Below are 19,920 nucleotides of genomic sequence, written 5' to 3' on the forward strand. Positions count from 1 at the left end.
AAAGGAAATAATTTTACAATGCGAGATTTTTTCAAAACAGACATTTAAGAACAAAAGTAATCTGATGAAATATATTTACTGTAAATTTTTTGTAAAAACTTTATGTCATTCTTTGTCTAATTGGAATTTACAGATTATAGTTTTTTTTTTATTTATGAACTACAGGGAAATGTACTTTAATAAAAAAAATATACTTGAGTAAAATATAATTATTCTGATTATTATTATGCTTTATAAACTTTCAAATTGTTAGATAATTTTAACAAAAACTTAAATTCAGTTTTTTTTTTAATGAGAAGACAGCACATTATGCTTGAGTAATGATGACATAATATCATTAAAAATCTAATTATTCATAGGAGGAAAAAATTCAAATTTTCAATTGAAAAAAATAAAACCGGGACATTAATTTCCGAGATATTTACAAAATTTTAATGCAAACGATTGAATTACCGTCATCGGTATTATAATTTTAAAAATAAAATATAACCTATTTTATAAATCATTTTTTTCATTTACCACAATTTCTTTTAAAGACAATCCCAACATTAATATGACATCTGCGTTAGAATACAGATTGGTTTTGCTGTCGATATTGTAATTTCATAACAACAAAAGTAAAACCAAATCGTATTGATATTTTGCATTAAACAATACAAGTTTCTAATAGGTTAAATATTTAAACTGGAAGCATTAAACTGTTATTGAACAGCAAAATGTGAAATTGTTTTCTTATTTGACTAGAAACGTAACTCCCGACCTATTCTTGTTTACGTAGACCGGTTTTGTACGGTTGACGGAAAATGCGAAAAAAAATTCCGTCGAATACCAAACTTTACTCAAATGTAGAATCTGTAACATAATTAACTGTGTGTGGAATATGCAACTCAACCCAAATAATTACAAAATTTCCTCTCATCTCAATCAAATTACTTTTAAACAATTTTCTTATGCATTGTTATAATCAACAAAATTAGGCCCCGTGGCTAATAAATCTTCTGAGAACTGTTACGGAACAAATTCGAAAACACAATTTAAACTAATCTTCTGATCTCTTAGGCCAGTGACAAGCAAACTATGAATCGTGATCCTAAAGGGATTGAGAGAAAAATTTTGATAATGATATAAAAACAAAAAAGTGAATTGTTCAAGCTTCACGCTATGCTACTATTGGATAATTAAAACCAAAGAGTACTAAAAAGATAATTGGGGATCATAGTAAATTTCTGTTTTAAAATGGGAGGATTGCCAGTAAAAAACTTTGTAAAACACCGTCTTACGTTACTTTTTGTTGGGCTGCAATTTGAAAAAATTGTGACCTATAAATTCCCACTGTCGTCCGTCCATCATTCCTTAATCTTGAAAACAGTTTTTCAAATTGCAGCCCAACAAACACAAACCTGTCTACAAAAGCCTCACACTGATACAATGCTGCCATAAATAAAAACAAAAGGTAGGCAATTACCCACACCGTGTATTAAATTTAATATAGTGAAAACTGGATTATTTGAACTTGAGACCAGGGGTCATTCAAGATAATCCACAAACTCATTTTTGTGTTTTTGGTACCTAAAGCAGCACTGGGATTTAAAGTTTCACAAACTATAAATACGGTATTGCATTAACTGTATTTGAAAGTAAATTACATTAGCTTTTGAGTAAATTAATCTTACGCACACAATGTAGTTTCATGACACTACAATTGACAGATGATATAGTAATTACTATCTACATGGAGAGTTTGGTCACTGTAATTATACTCTGGTATGTACTGTACTTGTACAACACTACACATTCTAATTTTTTTTTTTTTTTCAAACACTGTTTTAGATAATCAAGTTTCTATTGTAATTATATTAAGACTGCATAAATATAAAAACTGGAAAGAACAATTTTATTTGAAATATTTAAAAAGAATTTGGTTTCTTGTAAATATTAAATTTAAGCTAAGATTTACAAGAAATCATAATAATTGTATAATTTGACAGCAAAGACACTTAGATATTATAAAAAGTTCCTAAAACATTTTCAATAATATTTTTACCTAGGACATACGTATAGACATTCCTTACTTTAAAATACAAAACAAAAGCTGTTGTCACTGGGAAAAGAATATTTTATATTGTAAGAAAAGTTAGTCGTCCAGAGAATAGCAACTATTACCAGAGATGCAATGTTTTTGATAATGCGGAAAAAACTTTTAAATCGATAATCTTGACATTCAAGAGTCTGTCCTAAGATTTAAGTGGAAATGCATAGACCTATAAACAAACTGCAATAATAGACCAATCTGTTTCATAACAAGAAATGTTATGAAATAAACTGTCTCAATGGTAAAAGGATAGTAAATCCCTACTAATCACCACCTGTATTGAACAGATAAAGTCCTTTCAACATTATTCTTATCTTCAAATACACACCATATGCTGCCAAATTTCTAGATTCAACACTAAAATGGTCAAAAGTTTACATGTTTTTGATGTAGGTCTATGTATCATACATCTACGTACGTAATATGTAAGATATGATCTGTGGAGTGAAATCAACTTGAAAATTATCAGGGGCTGAATTTCGGTGAGAACTGAAAATTCTGCATATTTCTGAGAAATCTCCTCTTGAGAAATTACCAGCAACTTCCCCTTACCAGTCTGCAATCTGTGCTATTACATTATCAATTACAATATAATGTAATGGAAGGAACCATTATTTTGTTTTATTCTATGTATTATTATAGGAGAGAGTTGAGAAAAAGCATATACTATGCTCCCATCCATACTACTAAATTACAAATAGACAGCCATTTGGATGAGTGGTTAAAGTGGTAGCTACTGCTCTGGGAGACTCGAGATCAAATCCAGATACAGTGGTACCTTGACATACGAGTTTAATTCGTTCCGTAACCTTGCTCGTATCTCAAAGCAATTTTCCCCATTGAAATTAATTGAAATGCCATTAATCCGTTCCAGCTCCCAAAACACCACCTCAGTTGTTTTTGTTAAGTGTTTTTGAATAAGAAAAATGTATTTACAAGAAGAAACATTTATTTATAAATAACAAATACATATTCTATAAAAACATAATAAAAGAAAAAGTGAAGTGCTTACGGAAGCGCTTAATTTTCGTCACTGGTCTTCGCTTTTTTCGTCACGCTTTGCTCATTTTCACCTGCAGATCGTTTAAAAAAACTGTCCAAGGAGGTTTGTTTTTTCCTCTCTTTCAGGATATTGCGGAAATGAGTTAGGCAAGTTTCGTTGAACAACTCCGATGCACGACTAGTTGCAACTTTTTCGGGGTGATTTTTATCCCCGAACTCTACAACTTTCTCCCACATTGCCAAGATCTCCTTTATATCTCTTGTAGAGATAACCTCCTCCATCTCTGGCTCCTCTTCAAAACTAATTTTTCGTTGAACCACCGTTTGCTGCTGCGAATGTAGATCGTGTAACTCCTCGGTTGTCAGCTCCTGAGACTGTTCCTCGACGAGTTCGTTCACATCTCTCTCATCCACCTCCAGACCCATGGATTTTCCCAGAGAAACAATCTCCTCTACCACTGACACTTCGGGTTCCAATCCCTCGAAGGCCCTTTCAACTACAGCCTCAGGCCACAGCTTCTTCCATGCAGAGGTTAAGGTTCCTCGTTGTAACACCCAGCCAGGCCTAATCAATAATTTTTAGGCATATCACGATGTCAAAGTGGTCCTTCCAGAACTCTCGAAGGGTAAGGTTTGTGTTCTCCGTCACCTCAAAGCAGTGCCGAAAAATGTGCTTGGTGTACAACTTTTTAAAATTAGAAATCACCTGCTGATCCATGGGCTGCACGATAGGAGTGGTGTTGGGTGGTAGATAGAGAACCTTTATAAACTTGAACTCTTCGAGTAAATCATCTCCAAGATTTGGTGGGTGAGGAGGGGCATTGTCGAGGACAAGAAGGGCTTGCATGGGTAGGTTGTTTTCCTGTAGATATTTTTTAACAGAAAGGCCAAACACCAGGTTTATCCACTCCACAAAGAATTTCCTGGTGACCCACGCCTTCGGATTTGCCCTCCACATAACTTGCAGTTTTTCTTTTAAAATCTTATGTGACTTAAAGGCTCTGGGATTTTCCGAATGGTATACTAGCAGAGGCTTGATTTTGCAGTCGCCAGTCGCATTGGCGCAAAGTGCTAGAGTTAATCTATCCTTCATGGGTTTGTGACCTGGCATCATCATCTCCTCTGCCGTTATGTAAGTCCTATTCGGCATCCTTTTCCAGAAAAGCCCTGTCTCGTCACAGTTGAAGACTTGCTGGGGGATGTATCCTTTGGCTTCTATCAGTTCGGAAAACGTTTTGATGTAAGCCTCAGCTGCCTTCACATCCGAACTTGCTGCCTCACCATGCCTGACGACGGAGTGAATGCCGGTCCTTTTCTTAAAGTTGTCAAACCAGCCCCGACTGGCTTTAAACGAGTCTTCCGATTCCTCGTTTGTGGAAGTGTGTGGGATCTGCTTCAGCAAATCACCGTAAATCGCTCGTGCCTTCTCACATATGATGCTTTGTGTTAAGGTTCCTCCTTGAAGCTGCTTCTCTGTCACCCACACCATCAGTAGTTTTTCCATCTTTTCATGGAGAGAGGTCCGGAGCTTAGAAATTATTGTAACGCCCTTAGCTGGCGTTATACTCTTTATCAACTCCTTCTGTTTAAGCACAGTACATATCATTGATGTGCTACGCCCGTACATCCTCGCCAAGTCAATTACTCGCACACCTTGCTCATGTTTTTCTATGATTTCACGCTTTAACTCAATAGACATCATCTTCTTCTTCGGACCCATAGTTATAAAAATAAATGTGATAATGTTTTGTAAATGTACAAAAAGCAAAAAACGCGAACCCAACTTATCAAAAATGCTTCGAAAACGAGGGAAACAAGCACACAGACTGAGGTCTAGTCTGAAGTGGGAAAAACCGTTAGACGCTGCACACGACCCCAACATGCGTCCCGCATGTTGGGGTCGTGTGCAGCGGTGTAGTGTGCGATTCCTCATATCTCAAATCTTGCTCTCATCTCAAAGCAAAATATCGCTCGCTCGGCGGCTCGTATCTCAAAACACTCGTATATTAGGGCACTCGTATATCGAGGTACCACTGTATGTAGAAATCCCCAGGAATTTTTAGGGGGTGATCTGTCAGGATATGTTAGGTCGATCCCTCACCATCTGGCCACCTCATTATTGGCTTGGCTAAACTCATAATGAGCTTTCTAAAAAAGTCCTCTTAGCATCCACCAGCAGGCAGGAAGTTATATTACTGTATTATCAATTGGCATATTTAAATCTCAAACAATTTTACAACTTTAAAAATGTTGTGTTAATTAGGAAAATTATAAATTTGAGGGAACTCCTAATAATTTAATATCGATAAGATTTTTGAAATATTTTAATTTCTTCCAAACCCTCACAACTATCCTTTACGCTCTCAATTTAAGGGCAGGCGGTAATGAACTAGTCTAAAAATTGAAGTGTAAAAAATGATTAACAAACAGTACAATGTAAATTGTTCTTGTCATTTTTCAATTTTCATTTTACTAATTTTAATTGTCTAACAAAAAAGAATTAATTAATTTCCAATTAAACTTTTCCAGTTTATTAATAATTTATTAAGGGATAATTTAATAAATCTATGCTTTTGTAACAGATTAAATTATTGTCAATGAAATGAATGCCAGTGTTCTATTATTTTCTCTGTTAAAGAAACATTGGTAATCATTTACTTGCAGACATTGCATAAAGGACAATTTTCACTAAACTGCCAGTCCTGTTTTCTGCCAAAAACATCATAAAACCAACAGCAGTGGCTTATCAAGTTCGTATATAGTTAATTGGGGCCTCCTGCCCTTAAGCTTACCATAGCTAGTCTCGACTTTAGTCTACGTAGCACTGTTCTTCAGATTAAGGAAGGACAGACAAACAGACGAGCGACAGTAGGAATTAATAGGTCTACAATTTTTTCAAATGCAACCCAATTAAAGCAAGAAATTTTTTATTTTGTAAAGAAATAACAAAAGTGTGCCATAACTCAAAACAGTTAGAAACCACAATACTAGCTTATAACACGAACTATACTAAGATTCTTATAAAATTTAATACAAATTACCAGAGTTTTATACTTTTATTTCTGTGATTTAAACACAAGAATATCAAAACTATGTTTCTTACTTATTTCATATTTCATACTTTCAGGTATTAATAAGCAAATAATAATAATCTTGTTCATTCTAAAAGTAACATTTAAGCAACACTATTAATAATAATTATTTTTCGGTAGTGTAATTTAAATCTGGTGATTATTAAAACACGATTCAAAACTGAATACAATAATGTCTTTTCAACAAATCTCCGAGTCATTGTATCTAGAAAAATGACAACAAATGGTTTCTGAATTACATTATTATTTAATTAATTTTAAATGATGGTTTTTCAATGTTTATTATAAATTTAAGCGTTAATAAGGTGGTTAAAGTTTGTCTTAAAAGATCAAAAGATCATTTAAATTTGATATTTTAACACAATCGTGCATCGAGACATAACGAACTTGAAAATTTCCTACACCAGTCTTTATAATCTTTGCTTTAACTATTCTTAGTTACTTTGATGTTTCACTTAACAGTTCTTTTTGTCTAATATTGATCAATAGAATTTTTGGACTTTTATAAATTAACTTGAGTTAATTAGTCTAATTATAAAACTTTCCACTTAATTATAAAAGTCAATTTTGTTTAATCTAATCAACACACTCAATGTATAATCAATGTAATTAGTATATTGTATAACAAGAAATTTTTGGATTATCTTTGTAGTCTTCTTCTAAAACTTTATATATATATATATACATATAATTTTTTGTTTAAGTAAATTACTTGTAAAAATCTCATAAACCAAAATTTAATAATAAAAAAAAAAAAGCTTCATCTTTATTTCGTGGCATTTTCAAGCAAAAACTCAAAGATAAGAATGCGGCAATATCGAGTTAAAATTGCTTAAATATATTTACGAGAAAGTATGCGTGTAAATAAACGGCAAATAAAATGTTTAAAGTCGAGATTTTCCTCGAGAAGTTTGACAAGAAAAAAACAATTCAATTCATAAAACCAGGTGTTAGTAAATATGTTAAGCAATAAAATTTTTAAAAAATGTGGTAATACGACTGATTAGAATTGTGGTGATTTAACGTACTTTACACAGAATGCAGAAAAAAATTGCCATCATTTTTTTTTAATGTCGTTCTTATTGCAGTAAATTGAACAAAGCTATTTGCTTTTTTTCTACTGTGTTATTCTATACATTTATGTAAAACGTTTTAAACTGTATGTTGTATACCTTCAAATGTTTATCTGAAGATTTGTTTTCGTATTTCGTGCTAATCCAACAAAGTTTACTTTTTGTTAAACATTCATTAGCTAAGAAAAACAAACTGCAGTAATTTTAAACACGCTATTCTCCCTATTAATGTAAGTTATAAAAAAAACTTTTTCTAACACTGACTATTAGTTTATTATGTTAGTAGAACATATGCATATTTAAATTCGTGCTTAAAAACAATTTAATTACAAATGCCTCAGATAGAATAAAAATTGAACTTAGCATGGCTCAGTGCAAATAGTAACATGTTCGGAGCATAGATTTAAGTAAAAAATCTAAGCAGTAGGTCAATTTTTTCTTAATGGACATGTTATGTTTTGCATCCAAGTTTCTCATTTCAAAACTATAGAAATAAATAAAAATTACATTAAAAAAATCAGAATAAAGTTTAAATTTTTTTAAATTTATTAGATATTTTTTTGTTACTTTTCTTACTTAAGACACCAACATAATTGAAAACTATAAACAGAAACGTTTTTGACTCCTTCGAGTCAACATTGACAGAAAAATCATTACCAACTTCTAAAACATTAAATGAAACTGATAATTTGAGTGCAGAAAGAACTAGAATTAGAGATTTAAAAATTTACGAATTGTGTGCAATAGAACCATGATAGAACATTAAATCCTAAAAATTGTTTAACAAATCTGTATTAATCCTATAAACTTTGTGGCCAACAGACACCCCAACACTGACCAAAAAGAGATGATGATAAAAGAACGGGGAAAGAACTGGCAACGTCACTTTCAGATCTTCCAAGCAGACGAGAAGGATGAGATTGACCATGTGGCCAGTGCAGTCCTAGCTTTGCTAATGTATTTTTTAGATTTTGTGTAAAAAAAATTAAAGGAATTCTTGTTCAATGTATCTTGAGTATAGTTTTCTTTGTAATTGAACCTTCTGAGCCAATAGAGGGGGTAAGCCCAACTAGTTGCCAGCACAACTTAACAAATTTATCTTAAAAATTAACCATTTGATGATTGCTTTATTCAATACCGATTTCCAGCATTTGTCAAGGTTTGCCACATCATTTGTACATATCACCTTTAGGTATTTAGATGTCCAATACATGTATATTTTCTTCAACCGTCTTATCAGCAATCCTTCCTGGTATTCCTCAATTAGAAGGGGGGTTTGCTCCAAACAATGCTTACTGCTTTATGAAACCTCTGCACATAGGATGTGTTATTCGAAAGTATAAGAACTGAACATCAGTGACATTTGTAACATTTTAAAGAAAATATGATACTTAAATATTACCTTTTTTTTAATTTTTTGTCTTTGATGGTGGGAGTCTTGGTCATATTTATTTTCCGAATGTTCTTTATATTTGTTTTTCTTTGAGAAAAACAAATATAAAAGATTGGATTTTTCTTTTTCCAGTTTTCAGTAGTATCAGATTGCATTCTACTCAGTTAATATTAGTGCCCAGTTCTATGCTGGACCAAGTATTTTCAAATTGTTTTTTATTAATAGAATTGTTCTGAAATTATTAAAAAGAAAATTCCTCCTAAAGAAAATTCTTATGACAATCAACAAATAAACTAAACCTTGATAAATCTAGCTACAAATTTATTGAAATAAAAACGTTTTCTATCAGATTTTACTGATCTTCAGTTACAAGTAAGGAATTTGATCCCGGCCCTTATTTCTAATCCCGGGATTTCGGGATTATACTTAGTCAATCCTGGGATCATTTCGGTATTGAGGGTTAATAAAAAATAAAAAATAAAGTCTTACAGAAATCAGCTCTTTAATCAACAAATCAAAATTTAGACAAAAATCAATGTATTTTATGGTATACACCTAGCTAATCTAATCACTCTAACTAATCAGACTTAGAGTAAGACTAACCAGACTTAAAATCACTCAGTCTTCATGTTAGTTATTCTTTTTCAAGCATCACTGAGATCTCTTTAAACTTACATAAATTGAAAAAAACCTTTATGCAGGGCCAGATTTACATAAGGACATTTGGGGCCGGTGCCCAGGGCCCCAACAAAATAGGGGCCCCACAAAACTATGTTTAAACATAAATTTTTTTTTCAATTACCGTGACAGCCTAGTGTGGCCTAATCATGAGGGCCATAGGCAGAGAAAACCAAATCTTACAAATTACAAGAGATTACAAAAGTATAGAAACCAATGTTTTTACTTTGATTCTTGAGCATTTGTGCCCGATGTCATTGGTGTGATAAGCCCTTACTATTATCTGCCTCATGGTTATAGATATTTTAATTAATTTAAAAAGTTTTATATTAAATGATAGGCAAGCAATTCTGTTAAGAGCACTCGCACTGAACAGTTTGCTTCATGCAGTCTATTTTGCAACTTTTTTAAAATTATCTCGAAAATCTCAGGATCAGGAAAACTTAATCCCGAAAATTTTGGGACTAGAAAGTGGTTGGGATCTTGGGATCAAATCCTCTAGCTACAAGCTTTTTGAATTATTTAGAATGTATAATTATAAATTCAAAATACTGAAGTCACAAATATGAAAATTTTAAGAATTAATAATTAAAAGTAATAAACAGAAAATTAAACTTTGTAAAATGAAATAAATTAATATCAAAAATATTCTTTTTTAAATTTGTAAGATGTAATTCTTAATAAAATGCTCAAAAATGTAACTGGAGATCAGTAAAATCTGATTGAAAACATTTTTATTTCAATAAATTGGTAGCTGGATTTATGAAGGTTTAGTTTATTCGTTTATTCTTGTGACAATCTTTGCATTTAAAAAAAAAAAGAGAGAGGGAGAGAGAGAAATTTATTAAACGTTATAAGATTAATTACTCTTATAAATTTTTAATCTCATAGATGATTTATTTCATCAAATAATAAAAATAAAAACACAAAAAGTTTGTGACGTCTTCATTTCTCATATTAATATCAATATATCGGTAATTTAACGAATTGTTTCTCAAACTTTTTGGACTATCACCATTTAGTGCATATATTTCTTACATTTTTTTTTTGTTTCAAAATGAATTTTTGTCTTCCTTGTCTTCCACCACCCACTTCCACCCTCTGCCTTTCAGCACTCCTTGAATCTTCTCCCACCCTCTGCCTTTCGGCACTCCTTGAATCTTCTCCCACCCTCTGCCTTTCGGCACTCCTTGAATCTTCTCCCACCCTCGTGGGGGTGTTAGTGCCCACTTTGGGAATCACTGTTCTGATGAAAGAATATTCCCGTTGACAGGAGGACTAAACAGTCATATTTTGTGTGTTTGAGTCCGTTTTTATTGTTAAAAATTTATACTTAACAAAAAGTTTTAAATTAATTGATTTAATAAAAATTTTACTCTCCAAAGTGAGAATAACACTGATTTTAATCATTTCACCAAATCTTGTTGAAATACATATAAGCTAGTTCTTTGTACAGTTTAAAAGACAAATGGCTTGATCAGTGGCAGTTAATATTTTCATTATTAAAATATACTATATTTAAAAATGGATTGTGTACAGATTAAATATAGAAATTTAATAATAAAACAAAACTTGTGTACATTAACTTAGTCTTTCGGTGATAAATTATAATACAAATTTTAAAATGTTAATACTTTCAAATGAATGTGCTTAATTTTAATGTCTACTAATGTTATGGAATGCACAAAATAGTTTGTGATGAGCAATTTAGTTTATTATAATGCAAAATTTTATTACAAAATTTAGCTTGAGAATAAATCAAAAACTTGCATATTTTGTCTGTTTAAAATTTTGTTTTCGGAATCATCTGTGTGTGTTGCAAGCATCTGTGCACTGCACGATTTTTATATTTACGCTATTAATCAAAACTGTTATTTGTGGAAAAGCTTGTCAGATTCAGAAAGTATTTATTTTTTCGAAAGGCGATACGTACTTATTTATGCACATAAATGAGTACGTATCACCTTTTTTACGTACTTAATATTTCTAATCAATATATTTTTAACCAAATTTTAAAAAAATTATTTTAATGCATCTCTGTAAAGATGTCGGCAACGTGTGTTACCGACATACAAGATCCATTTGAAAAATTTCAAGACAGATGTCACATATACCCTTTTGTAATAAATCAATCTGTCAATGCTGAAACTGTTTCTACGAGTCTTTGCCTAACATTTGACCGATTTCAAGTCTTTTTCCAGCTGCTGTAGAGTTCAAAGGTCTGTTTTGGAATGCTGTTGATCTCTCTTGTAACTGCATTCCGAATCTTTTACAGTTTGGAATTTCCACTTTTTAAAGCAGAATGGTTGGCACGAATGACGTCTGGAAAATAAGATAAATAAAGTAGCACAATGGAAACTTTTTTTTGTCAAAAAATGCTTCATAATTGTAGCATTATGGGATAATGTCAGTCACAATGTACAGATTCTTCACTTATAAGTTGGAACTCTAGAGATGTCGAATGTAGGTTCGAATCTGGTCGAGCATTAAGCTGCTTTCGAACGGGCACTTCTTACAATAGGTCACGTTGCATCAAAGTCACGTCTCTGTTCTGTTGTGCTAAGGTATAAGTGTTTACGTGGGCACATTTAATTTTTACAAGTTGTTAATCAAGTATTAACATTTAGTTAATCAAGTATCGACATTTTTATTATCTTTTGTCTAGGACTGTATAAAATGGGATATTTTTCTACTTCAATAATTAGGTTATCGTCTTACATCATATTTATCTCCATTTTTTTCCTGTCATTCACGCTCACACAGAATGATGGAATGACTTTGATTGGCTAAACAATAAAATTCCTTCTGTCAAAATTGACTTGGGATTAATTCCAACTTAATGACGTTGTTGCCCCCAAAATGATTTCCTGGCATATATCATCATCATGTTATGGCACTTATGTTACATTATGTTGCCTATCTGAACACAGTTTAAGTCAAAAGACCACAGTAAGTGGTTCGTATCAGCAGGAATGTCACAATACATTAAGTACTCTTGCAATAAAGTTAGTCTTAAAATTTTTTAGACAGATCTTATATTTTATTCATCCGAACATATCAGTTACATAGTAAATTATATGATACAACATGATAAAAAGAAAGAAATGAATGGACTCTGTTTATACGTTAGATTTTATGATAGTTGATTGCACCAAAATTATAGCTTTTAAAAAATTTACAAAAGATCTATAAAGATATTGGAACTAATGTCAGAAAATTCAGTAAAACATACATCAGTATATGAGGCATTCAAGGCATTTTAATTTGGTTCTTTGTTCTACAGTTTTTTTTAATTTGAAGTAAAAAAAAAAAAAAAAAGAGAGAGAGAGAGCTGCATAACAACTTTCAGGAGGCCTGTTATTTATTAAGATTAAATGCTTCCCAGGACTTCAACATCCTATCTTTGGATCCAAGTCCAGCCAAACATAAATAAAATACAATGTTAAAGTGAAGAACAAATACAAATTTTTGAACAAAAGTTTATATTGGGTTGTTCAGAAAGTAATTTCGTTTTTTCCATAGAAAAATAAACGCAATATTCTTACAATAAATAAATATTTTATTGAATTATATATTGATCGTTTTGGTCAAATACCTGTTGTCATTGTTTCTGGTAGTAGCATGATTTCACATTCATAAAAGTTTTGATCGTTGTTTACAAAAAACTGATGCAAGTGATTTTTGACATTGTCATTTCAAGTAAATGTCTTACAGTTAAAAAAAATTTGTATAGACCGGAACAAGTAATAATCCGAGTGTGCCCGATCTGGCAAATATGGTCGGTGTGATAACGCATCCCATCTAAGCTATAACAGTTTCTGACGAGTTACCAAACTTGTGTGAAATTTGGCATTATCATGGTAAAACACTACACTTTGTTTGTTGATCAATTCTGGCCTTTTCTGTTTGATGATATTACTCAATTTGTTTACTCGACGGCAGTACACTTTCAAATCGATTGTTAAATTGTCTGGTAAAAACTCAAAAAAAAATTTCTTTAAAATCCAACCATAGAGAGCATCTCCCTTTAATAACATGTGGAACCCATATATCGAGCTTTGAAACGAAACCAATTCGTTTTAAGTAATAATAAACGGTTCAATTTAACAGATTTAATCTCGTAGTGATTTCACGTGTTGTTATACGGCAGATTGCTTCAATCGGTACCTTTATTTTGTTTTCGTTGGCTTCAAATGGCCATCCAAACTGTGGTGTATCTTCGATATTAAAATTGACAGAATGTAATTTTGTAAACCAGTTTTGGCACTGTCTTTCTCTCAACACCTCTTCTCCAAACATATACCACAATATTTTTCTTGTTTGAACAGCATTTTGATCTTTTAGTTATAAAAAAGCAAAATATGCCAAAAATGATGCTTTCGATTTTCCATATTTGATGGGTCACCGAAAAAAAAACAATTGTACAGAATCAAACAAATATTTTTATAAATAAGCCTTAAAATGTCAGCTGTCAAAGTATATAATGAAAATGTGGTTTAAAATAAAATTGGCTGGTAAAAATACATCTAATTCCTCTAGTAATAAAAAGACGAAATTACTTTCCAAACAACCCAATATTTAAAAAATGACAGTTCACATTATAAAGAAACTGGGAATATAATCTATATCTGTAACATTTGGTAATAGATAATTGACAAATTTAGTCTTTTTACAGAAAATTATTAATTTTGCATTATATTATAAATATACATTAGAAACATTGAAAATAATATCATTTTTGTACATATTTTTAAAAATTAATTTAAAAATAATAAGTTAATCTGTCTATAGCAGTGGCGTGCCGTCATTGGAAGCGATGGAAGCGCCAATTCCACCTTCCAATGACCTTCCCTTGTATTTTATAAAATATAAATTTTCATATTTCAACGTACTTTGCATTAATTAAAATTAATATTTTATTATAACTGCATTATGTATCTTTTACACATTTCTATACTACATGTGAAAAAAATGATAAGATTGCTATTGTATATTCGAATAAATCAGTGGCGAAAGGAGTGTCGAAACCGGGCCAGTTTCCAATCAGCCAGATTATATAGGCATTGGAACATGCAGTTTACAGAGCACCAACCTCACCCGGTTTAGCTGGTAGAAGTGACACACGCATGAAGCATCTAATTTTATATCCCGGACTGGTTCTGAGCTGTTAGCCGCCTGCCTGTCAACTTTCAAGCAGCCAGATTATAGGCATTGGTGCATGCGCTTTACAGAGCACCAACGTCATCCGGTGTAGCTGGTGGATGCTTCACACATAAAGCTTCTAATTTTATATCCCGGACTGGTTCTGAGCTGTTAGCCGCCTGCCTGTCAACTTTCAAGCAGCCAGATTATAGGCATTGGTGCATGCGCTTTACAGAGCACCAACGTCATCCGGTGTAGCTGGTGGATGCTTCACACATAAAGCTTCTAATTTTATATCCCGGACCGGTTGTGGGCTGTTAGCCGTCTGACTGCTAGATATTCAGCCGCCCTCACCCAATTATGTGAATCATGAGTAGACTAGATCAACAGCGGGCCAGCTACGGCTCGCGAAAAGTTTCTATCCAGCCCGCGAGATCTTTAATAGATTATTAAATTGGAAAAATAACTAATTAATAGTTATTTTTCCAATTCTTTGTAATTTTCAAAAACGATAAGAGAAATAAATGTAGTAATTAACTTTTTATTTATTTATTTCTTATTTGCAGACTAAAAAAATTACAAGTCACAAGAAGGCGTCAATTGACTACTACGGCCCGCGGAAAAAACGTAAAATTTATTCTGGCCCGTGTTATAAAAAAGATTGCCCACCCTAGACTAGATTTATAACTTAACCCAACCGATAGGAATTTACTGCCATGTTTTTTATGATAGTTCTGTATAGTTGACGGGAGTTTAAAAAAATCCATTAAAATATTTGATATATTAATTCTGCGTTTATTCTGCTCTCCCGTCTTATATTGCTTAAGGATTTCAATGTTAAACCGGTGATATTACGATCTAGTATGTCCCATCTGTAAGGGAATGCAGAAAAAACGTGTACAATTCTAGTACAGTGTTAAAAAATTAACTGTTACTTTGGCATCATTATTTACAACCAAATTTAATGAATGAGACGTACAATGGTACAAAAAAAGCTCTAGAATTTATTTTCCTTAAATTTACGATTTATGTATCGGTTGTCATAAAAATTTCTTTCCACTTCTTTCCCAAGACTACAGATATTCAAGTACAAAGTAACCGGTTTCGACTTATTTCTACTTAAGAAGTAGTTAAATAATTAAGCGATTAGGGAATTAAAAACATAAATAAAACCCAATGAAAGAGTTGAAATTTTACTTAGAAGCTTCACCAAACCAATCTCTCGCCGAGTACAGTGGGGTCTGATCTCTTCATAATATTAGATGTAATAAAGACAGAAATTTTTCCAGTTCAACAAGAGTGACCGAAAAGTTGTAAATTTTGGAAATTTCCGTAAACACTTTGTCCTAAAACGAATTAGTTAGAAAACGAACTGACGGACAATCTGTTAAGTTTAACATATTTAGATTTTTACAGCTATGGTGAGAAACGTTTAAAATCTACAACAACCCTGTCGCGTCCTTTAATAAATACTAGTGATGCGACAAAAGAGGCATTTGACATCGACCGGTATCGGCACCCTCGGGATTTGGCACGCACACGCCTACCTGGACCGTCTCCGATTCCATTCATTAGCCACTCGTAGGGAGCTATTTCACTAAGTGGATTGTTTTAAGATTTAAAAAGTAAAGAATATTTTGTTATTTTTATGTACGTTTCTTCACAAAGTTATATTTAATTATAAGTTTCTTAAAAGTATATTCATACAATTGAAGAATTTTTTGTACTAGGTATGTATATTCATCACACATTTTGTTTTACCAAGTAAGTTTTTCTGATAATTTTAATTTTAGCCCTTAAATCGTGGCTAGTGATTAAAAAATTTATTTTAAAAAAGTTTTGGCTCAAACCGTATAATGAAAAAGAAAACATTATTAAAAGAGAAAGACCAATGCCTAAATTAAATATAAATACCTGGACAAAAAAATTTCGACATTTTGACGATAAAATTTATGACGAATGACGATTCTTTCGTAAAATTGAAGCAATTTGGAAATCAAAATAGAATAGAATTTAACATTGGTAGACAATATAAAACAAATATTGAAAATTATAACATATCTATTAATCGTAATTATCTTATCTAAATTAACAGATGTTATATGTTTTTTCTCAAAGCAAGAATTGGCATTTAGAGGGCATAGGGAATTTATTGAATCTAATAACGGAGGTAATTATATTGAACTTTCTTATTTATTAAGTACGTCAGATAATCTATTAAAAATACATTTAAAGAAGTATACGGTTTTTACTGGCTTATCGAACAAACGAATACGAACGGGCCCTGACGCGCAATTAATTGATTGCCCCTGAAAGTCAGCTTCTTACAGAAACACAGCTTCCCTTTCATCAAATGTCACGGCACGCCACTGGCCTCTAGGTCAAATTACTAAGCATTTAATTATTAATAGCAGCAGTAATATGACTCAATCTAATTCATCAATTGTTTAACTTTAATATAATTATCAGGAGTGGAGATTATACTTTGTGTGTGTGTGTTTTTACATATCCCATGCCAGGGTAAAGTGATATCCAGCTGAGTGCCACAGTGAGTATTATAGGATGTGGGCATTGAGTCACCCCCAATTGGTGCCATGAATAACCAGTATGGTTATATTTTAAAATAGTAGTAATATTTAAATGAAATATGATTTTTGAAAAGGCATTTAAAAAAATTTACATAATGTTCAGATTATGTTTGGACACTTGTATCTAAATTATCTTAACTACTTGGAAAATAAAATGTTGGATACCGGGGTACAAAAATTCCCTAATTATTCAAAACAACTAAAAACAACCAATCTTTTGTAAAAAATATTTTAAAAGTTATAATACTATAGCATTTCTCAAACATTTTAGTAATATTTACTGTTTTTTTTCTAACATAACCAAAATTTTCATTAATTTGAATATAATCTTGAGTGTAAAGAAGAAATTATTTTCCAGTATATTTGAATATTTAATGGTCATGAATAATGAATTTATTAATACCGTGGTGCCTCATACTTCAAATTTAATTGTTTCCAGGAGGACATTTGAACACCAAATCAGTCGAAATCTGAAACAATTTTTCCCATTATAAAAATGGAAAGTGAATTAATCATTCCCAGGCCCTAAACAATACCCATTTTGATAAACTTAAAACAGCAAATACACATACAGTAGAGAGTCATAAATCGGCACCCTGGTAATCGGAATGGCCGGTAATCGGCACGATTTTCAGTCGGACTGTGTCGTGCTGAATCGAACATTTTTGATACTAGATTTACTTCTAAAGTATAATTTTCATGTTTTTTATATTCTTCAATATATTTATTTTGTTTGTACAAAATAAAGAAATAATTTTTAACGATACAATATCCTCGATTATTATTATAAAAATTTTCGTTAGGCTTAAAATCGCCGAAAATTCAACAGGAAGCGACACGCAACGAAGAAAAATTTGAACATCGGACAGGTTAATATATTTTTTCGTACATGGACCGTAATCGGAACAAATCCCTAATCTGAACGACCCCAGTCCCCAATTGATTCCGATTTTCGGTTCTCTACTGTAATTTAAGGTAAAAATAACCCAATTAAATACCGTAAGAATAAATAAAAACATAAAACAATAAATTAAATATGTAAATAATGTGTAATAAAATGAAAATTGCATTTACCAGTTGCACACAGTCAACTTTGGCATCTTAAACATGGCCACTAGATTACATTTTTCCAAGGTTTCAAAGATGGCCACAAATGACAGCCAAAAACATTCAAACATAATAGTATGCTGGTTAAGGTTCGGTGCACTATCTTATACAATAGCACCAGTTTGTGAACAACACAAGTACCAAAAAACAATGGTGTTAATTTACAGTGTATTAACATCAGATGTGATTTAACATTTAGCTCTCTTAAACTTTAAAAAAAAAAAAGGTTCAAATTTTATTCATTTAGTAACTTAGAAATACCTTTAATTTTCCATCATGTGGTATTTTTCAGTACTAACATTTTTAAAAACTTGTGAAACATTTCAAAATAACAAAAGCAATTTATTATCATACTGGATATCTCAAAAGTTACTATCTATTTCAATGACATTAGATTTTTTTAAATGTTATATTGTCATAAAGGTACGTATCTTTAGTGCAAATTTGTGTATTTACAAAACATTAATTTGTTTATGTTGAACTCTGTGTAACGTGCAAGATAAAATACCTGAAATGCGAGAAAAGTAGAAACAATTTTGAAAGGCAGTTGAATAAGAAAGGTCCAACAAACAAAGCTATTCATGAGTTGTTATGCTGGAAAGTAGCTTATGTTCAGGGAAGAAACTTACCACTCTGGCCTCTGTGGGGACACCAATGATCACTATGTGGACCACTAATTTTTTGCAGTATATATTTTGAAATAAATGTATTTTTCATGTTTAAACCAATTTTTTTGTAATTCCAATTAATTTTCAAAACAGTTAGTGACTTGAGACACCCTGTATTTTGTAAGCAAATATGAGATATGTTACTTTTGGTAAATTTTAACTTAATTATCTCAATTCCACTTTGTTTTTAATCATAGATAAGTTCTTTAATTTTTTTAAAATGATATATAATGGATATATTTATTACCTTTTGAATCAGAACTCCCATAAATGGTTTCAGTTTTTTAAACTCGGTAATAGTTTATTAATAAAGTAGAATGTTGTTAACTATTAGAACTAGTTAACAAAAATCAAGCACGACACGGTTTCAAGTCGTCATAAAAGTAGAATGTATTCTCATTTTTTTTTGGTTGAAATTTTATTGTGCCTTGAAATGCATTTCAAGTATCTTGGTGTACTCCTCAGTCAGACTGTATTCTACAATCATATTGTAAAATATTATCTGACCAAGTGGGAGTACTTAGGTACTTGAAATGCATTTTAAGGCACAATAAAATTTTATTGCATCAAGTGTTGATACATAATCTTCAGTTAAAGAAGAATTAAGTTTATTTTTTCAGATTCATTACTGAATGTTGATGATGATGATCATCATCATGCTGAATGTGGCAATACAACACTTCTAATGTAAGACACAGGACAAGTGTGTGTTGTAAGGCATCAAATACAATAATATATAAAATTTAGTAGAGATTTTATAAAAACACATACCATTAGTAAGAGACTTATAAAGTTACATGTTTTACATATAGTATGTGTGCTCCATCATCTCTCAAGTGAAACTAATCACCCCACAAATCACATTGCAAAAACTTTTGTAGAAGAAAAAACAAGTACAAACCTATCTTAAGTGAACAATCAAAAAATTCTCCTTGAAAATGCCATAAGTTGTTATGTTATTTGAACCTCATGCAAGTGAACATGTCTCAAGTGAACAATTCCATTAATTGAACATTCCAATTTTCTCCAAATCATCTTGTATTCCTTTTAAATGACCAATTGTAATTACCCTAATTGTTCCCTAT

At 31.5% G+C, this 19,920-nt stretch overlaps 3 protein-coding genes across 3 annotated transcripts in view; 1 reads left to right on the top strand and 2 right to left on the bottom strand.

Annotated features, from left to right (window-relative positions):
- Window positions 1-19,920, top strand: part of LOC136987102 (deoxyuridine 5'-triphosphate nucleotidohydrolase-like) — a 359,911-nt gene that overhangs the window by 302,825 nt on the left and 37,166 nt on the right. The window lies entirely within an intron of this gene.
- The window catches only part of LOC136987081 (uncharacterized), an 86,139-nt gene that overhangs the window by 15,039 nt on the left and 51,180 nt on the right, over window positions 1-19,920 (bottom strand). The window lies entirely within an intron of this gene.
- On the bottom strand, window positions 3,660-4,598 carry LOC136987059 (tigger transposable element-derived protein 1-like). Its single transcript, XM_067284696.1, has one exon. It carries the CDS (start codon window positions 4,596-4,598, stop codon window positions 3,660-3,662), a length of 939 nt encoding a protein of 312 aa, XP_067140797.1.

The sequence above is a fragment of the Centruroides vittatus genome, unplaced genomic scaffold, assembly GCF_030686945.1.
Source record: "Centruroides vittatus isolate TY-2023 unplaced genomic scaffold, ASM3068694v2 scaffold_1444, whole genome shotgun sequence".
NCBI lineage: Eukaryota > Metazoa > Arthropoda > Arachnida > Scorpiones > Buthidae > Centruroides > Centruroides vittatus.

Coding starts and splice junctions, on each gene's coding strand:
- LOC136987059 (XM_067284696.1), bottom strand. CDS start 4,598: ATGGAAAAACTACTGATGGTGTGGGTGACAGAGAAGCAGCTTCAAGGA.